The sequence below is a fragment of the Hippocampus zosterae genome, chromosome 1 (assembly GCF_025434085.1).
Source record: "Hippocampus zosterae strain Florida chromosome 1, ASM2543408v3, whole genome shotgun sequence".
Taxonomy (NCBI): Eukaryota; Metazoa; Chordata; class Actinopteri; order Syngnathiformes; family Syngnathidae; genus Hippocampus; species Hippocampus zosterae.
Window position 1 is genome coordinate 5,545,571 of NC_067451.1, and position 6,000 is coordinate 5,551,570.

The window sequence follows — 6,000 nt, forward strand, 5'->3', positions numbered from 1 at the left end:
GAAAAAGAAGGAGCCTCTTTTTTTTCACAGGCAATCACAGGCAAACGGGAAGCGGATGTGAGAAAGCCTCGGCATTATTTTCATCGAGCGTCACAGCCTGAGCAGCCTCTTCAGTCTGCTCAAGTGCCACAGCAAAAAAAAAAATCTAAACTGATTTGACCTTTTTTTAATGGGATACTTCCAATGCAATCACAATATAATGGCGCCTTAGCTCAATGCTAACAAACGATGCAAAACACCATTGACAGATGAAAAGCATCAACAGGTTTTGAGCTACGGATATGACATAATATAACAATGCTCATAAGGCATATATTTTTTCCTCCTTTACGAAAAATGACTAATGACAACCGATTGTAGTTGTCGTCAGAGAGGAAGTTTTCTTCTTCATTTGGCTGCCTGACTGCATTGCACTACCTCCCAGTGGCCAAGGTTGGTACACCAGAAGGAGTAGCCCACTCAACTGGATTGCAGCATGAAATTAATGGGCACAAACTGATCAATTATTTCAATTCTACTCACTTATATTCTGACTCTTGTTTTCCTCATCGCATTGTCTTCCGTTTAACCGAGGTTGCGGGGACAAGGAATCCCAGATTGTTGTTTTTATACTGTACAATATTATAGCATGTTAGTTTTTCCATATTGCAACAACAACATAAATGTTTGTTTCTTGGTGGGAAGCTGGACCGGACATTATTCTCAGCAGGGAAAATGTATTTGAGATACGAGTGTTGACACTTTCGGGATTAAACTTGCATCTCAAGGTTGTATTGTTGTACGTCCTGGTGTTCAATTCTTCAGCCATTTGTTTTTTGAGGTTTTTTTCTCCATTGACGGGAAGTAAAAGCGCTGACATTAACATGTTGCACCCAGATGGCGAGCAGGTATCGGGACTTCCTCAAAATTTCAATGAGATAATTATCCACCCGTACCTTCAATTTGTCGCTGGCTACGGTGCTCAGAGTACGGCAAGGCTTTCAGCTGGCGTGCACTACACTTATTGATGAGCAGGGAGAAAAGTAAAGGGGGAAAAAAAAGTATTCTCCTCGGGGGCAAGCGTGGACTGAAGCCATGAACCAAAGTTTGCCGATGGCGCAGTAGATAATGCGGCTTCCCAAATGTCGTTTTTCTTATCTGTGCTGCCAGCCATCTTGAAGGTAGTCAACGCTCACGCACGTGTACTCACGCACACGCACACAAATCGATGGCTGCTCCACCAAGTGCCAACGCAGGCCGACCGAATGAATACGAAAGATGCAAAGAGCGGGCCAATCGAAAGTAAGATCATCCACTTTGTTACCAGCCAGCTGCAATTATCGACAATTACATGCTTGCAACCGAGTTTCCCAGTGCTTTCCAATGGCTAATTTTGCTCTTTTTATTTTTTACATATTTTGGATTTTTTTTAAATATTCTTTTATTTTTACATATTTGTTTTTAATGTGATTTACTGTATCTTTCAGCTATTATTTATGCATTTTGTCTTATTTTGAAATTCACCCAAATGTGAATATTTTTTCTTTTTTACTTTCTTAAATGTTGTATCGTATTGAGGATAGCTGCTTCAGCAATGCTTGCAATTTTTTTTAACTTGTGTCGCTCCCTTTAACAAATTTCTATGAACAATACCGGGTAATACCGTGACAATTTTGCTGACCACAATGGCAACTTTTCATCCAGTTTCCTCTGTGGTCTCGCTCTACCTTGACCTAAATTCTGACAACGTAATAATCTAAGAAGCATGACTTGTTTTGTTGTCGAACCAAAACTAAAAAAAATAATAATAATTTTTTAAGTATGGGCTGAAAGTTTTAGCCCATACTTTTTTTTCAGCACCATGGACAGCAGCCCCCCAAGAAAGAAGAGAGGCTGATGCTAATTAGGCATCGTGCAGTGCCGCTCTGCCCATAAAGTGAAGGCATGTGCCCCAAAAAGTGTTCTCAGGGCCAGACACACACACAGTCCAGAGACACTCATGCCTCTGTGTGTGTGTGTGTGTGTGTGTGTGTGTGTGCGAGACTGAATAATGCAGCGGCTTTTTAGCCGCCGCTCAAGCATGAGTGGCTAATGTGGCCACAAGGACGGCCTCTGTCAACATTTGCCTTGCTTCCTATTTATTTATTTACCCACCCGGCTGGATTTGGGGACAGGAGAGAAGGGGGGGGGGGGGGGGGGGCTTTATAGCAACAAAGTTGCGCAGGATGAGATGACCTGCTTTCACAAGAAGGCAACTGGACACAATATTTCAATTCAATTCATTCATATATACAGTACATCCCCAAAATGGAAAATAGAAACATACCCAACTTTTTCCCCAAAATATACATATATATGAAGACTGAAGTGCTGTATCATAAAATGACGGCGTAATTATTTTGTGGTTTTGTAGCATTCTAAATTAGTGACTGAACATGAGTTCGGGATGGCATTGTGCAACTATGTAATGGCACTGAAAACAGGTCAAGCTAGGCGTCACGCCACCACGCTGGCCAATTTCAAATTAAAAGCCTCCTAAGGTTCTTGCATTGGCATCAATTTATTTATTGCGAAGATTTTATTTGACGTTAGCCTTTGTGTTGGCGGCGTTATGTTATGATTATATTTTCGGCGTCCTTGATATGTGTCAATGAAGGCGCACACTGAAGGAGTTGTACGAGTACCCCAAAGTGCAAGACAGAAATAGCACAAGATAAGGAACCGTGGGCTCATGAGGTCCCCGTATGACATAGAAAGTCCCAACATGCCAGAGGTTAAAGTTGAGAAGTCTTGGTACTCTGTGCCACTGCGTAATAGCCCATATATATATATATATACACATATATACATATTTCTATCCTTTTGAAGTGATTTCAAGAGTGGAATGAAAGCACTTCAATTTAATATACACAGAGGATTCTGAGACACAGTAAACAGCATGTTTGAGGTTGCTTTTGGTAGACAACAGCAGCTCAACAGCAATTCAATTAAAGAAATACGAATAAAAAATACATTCGTTGAGTGAGCGTAACCCAAAACAAAACCCAGAATGGGTGCAACAAGTCGTTCAATAATAAGACATTTGCATGCTTTTGTTTGCTAAATAGTTGCGACGTTACACTAAGACACCCACTAAGTGCTTCTTTAATCCTCTTTCATGTTGTAATTACAAAGTGAGTGCAAGCCCTTCTCAAACAACTCGAGATTTGCTCGGTGAACAAAAAACATTGAACACTCAAAGATATTAAATAGACATTTTGTCTGAAAATGCTTTTTTAAAAAATGCTTTTGAACACTGCAACTGCATGAGCCACTTTGCCCAAAAAGAGAACTTGACTATCAAAAGAGGGTTGAAAGTGAAACCTGGCAACCAACTCTCACATGAGCCAACAGGGAACCCCTTTTATCCTCTTAACTGCCCCTTACATATTGACTCCTTTCTTCAAATGAGCAAATAGTTGTGGGAGAAAGTTTAATGGATGGGGGGAACTGGGGGGAGCATACCTGGCGTTAATTAGGAAGATAATTAGCTCAGGTGCGTCTCACAGCAAAACAGAAAACATACGTTTTTTGTCGTTTTCAATTGTCAAGCTTTTCCAGCTTCCATTCCATCACCAGATCACGTTCACGTGTGCGCCAGACAAGGTGGCATCATGCCGAAGTGCCCTACCTGCTCGCAGCGGCTCTCCCACGTGAGACTGACTGGCTCGTCGTCGCTCCGGCGGCCACGGGCGGCGTCCATTTGCTCGCCGGGTAGAAACTCGAGCTCGGAATTCGGTCGACACCGCAGCGACGTGTCGGATTCTTCCGGCCGGCCTGCCTCGCTTCCAACGGGCGGGCGGTTACCGCGCGGACGCAAGCGACCAGCTTCCCCGGCTTCCTCTGTCACATGGTGTGCCTCCCCCCACCACCACCACACCACTTCCCATTTCCCAAATAAAACAAGATAAAATAATAAAGCATCCAGAGTGTATAAAATTGTTTCAAAAATGTGATTGTTTTTAAATGTCCGTGTTTTTATGCGTGTTTTAGTTAAAATTACAAATGTAAAAGTGAAAATAATTTAATAAAACTATGGCATAGTCAGGAACAAGTGAACTTTGAATTTTAAAAAATACTTTATTGTTCACGGATACGAAATGATGAAATGTTGTTGCTACGAATATAGTTCATGCTTCTGATTGGCTAAAATCGCTAAAATCTCGGGGTTACAGCGCCACCTATTGTTCTGGAATGTACGTCCAAACCTTGATGGTGTTTTGGCCTGTAGATTGCTGCAAAACTTCATTTGCGCAATCCGGCGCTATCTTGGCATACGGGTGCCCGAACTCATTAGATTTTATTTTATTATTATTATTAGTTTTTTCTTTACGAATTTACATTGCTTCGTGATTCGAGCCAACATTTAAGTCACAAATGAGATTCAAATCTGCTCAAGTGAAGTGAGGAAAGGAGAGTCAAGGAATTTTCAGCCGTTTCTTGAACAGGATGGTAAACTACACAAAGGCAAAATGAACACACTGGCAAGGTGCATGAAGAAGACACACTGAACACAGCAGGCTGGAGTCCCCTTGCAGCTGTGACGTCATGTGTGTGTGTGTGTCCAAAAACAAGTTTCTGTTTCATCTGGTTTTATTAAAACCCTGCTTTGAACTGACTGAGAATCCTAACCGCTGGTGAGAGCAGACATAGTCTCCAGTGTCATTAGCCAGGAGGATGTCATTAAAAACTCATAACTGGACTGACTTTGTTCTATGCAGCAGTTTAAAACCTGGCTGGAAAACCTCCATGATGTTATATTCATCTAAAAAAGATTTTGATTGAGTGGACACAATTTTTTTTGAGGGGGGGGGGGGACTGGGGGGGGGGGGAATAAAGGCAGCTTGGATATTGGATGAACAAATAAGACATTGTTGTTATTATTCCATCCATAGAGTCTATTTTTACTGTTGAATGGACTACTGTACAGGCAAGATAGCTGGTTTATTCATTCATTCATTCATTCATTCATTCATTCATTCATTCATCTTCCTAACCGCTTGATCCTCACTAGGGTCGCGGGGGGTGCTGGAGCCTATCCCAGCTGTCTTCGGGCAGTAGGCGGGGGACACCCTGAATCGGTTGCCAGCCAATCGCAGGGCACACAGAGACGAACAACCATTCGCACTCACACTCACACCTAGGGACAATTTAGAGTGTTCAATCAGCCTGCCATGCATGTTTTTGGAATGTGGGAGGAAACCGGAGCACCCGGAGAAAACCCACGCAGGCCCAGGGAGAACATGCAAACTCCACACAGGGAGGCCGGAGCTGGAATCGAACCCGGTACCTCTGCACTGTGAAGTCGACGTGCTAACCACTGGACTACCGGGCCGCCCATAGCTGGTTTACTTACTTGTATTTGTATCGACAGTATCACACAGTGAGCTTCAATCAACAGTTTCCAACTTTTTTGCACCTACGGTGCATTTTTGTAATCATTTGTGTTACGGTTTTATACGACGGTTTCATGGGACAATAAAACATCCCAAAACAAGTTCCAGTTTCATCTGGTTTGACTGAACTGTGCTTGGAACTGACTGAGTAACCCAGCGGCTGGGGAGAGCAGAACAGTTAGAAAGAAAGAAAGAAAGAAAGAAAGAAAGAAAGATCTTTGTCCACATTAATCGGTCATTGTGTATATTGAAATGGACGTATGAAAAGTATCAGTTGGATCGGAACTCGGTATGGGTGACCATTCGTATTTTTATAGTATAGCATCTATGCTATACTGTAATACTGTAAACTATATATGGTCTTCGTTGATAGGTGTGCTGTGGCAGCGGAAGAAAAGTAAGCATCACCTTATTGGCCGTTATCTTTCCCGTGCCGTAGAGATTAATTTAAAGATAGCCGAGTGGTGTCATACGTTTTTGCTGCGCGTCGAGGGAGGGCCAAGGTGGCGAGCGTACGACACGGCTCAGCTCATTTGATCCATGCATCTTGTGTTTCCTCTCTCCGAGCTGTCTCGTTTTCTGCCCG

General features: G+C 42.7%; 1 protein-coding gene across 2 annotated transcripts in view; it reads right to left on the bottom strand.

The window, feature by feature from the left end:
- Positions 1 to 3,899, bottom strand: part of ppargc1a (peroxisome proliferator-activated receptor gamma, coactivator 1 alpha) — a 230,716-nt gene extending 226,817 nt beyond the window's left edge. For both annotated transcript variants that reach the window (XM_052078355.1, XM_052078346.1), the window contains exon 1: positions 3,650 to 3,899. In XM_052078355.1, the coding sequence (XP_051934315.1) occupies positions 3,650 to 3,721 (72 nt within the window). In that variant the 5' untranslated portion in view covers positions 3,722 to 3,899. The remainder of the gene's footprint in view (positions 1 to 3,649) is intronic.
- Between the last annotated feature and the right edge of the window lie 2,101 nt (positions 3,900 to 6,000).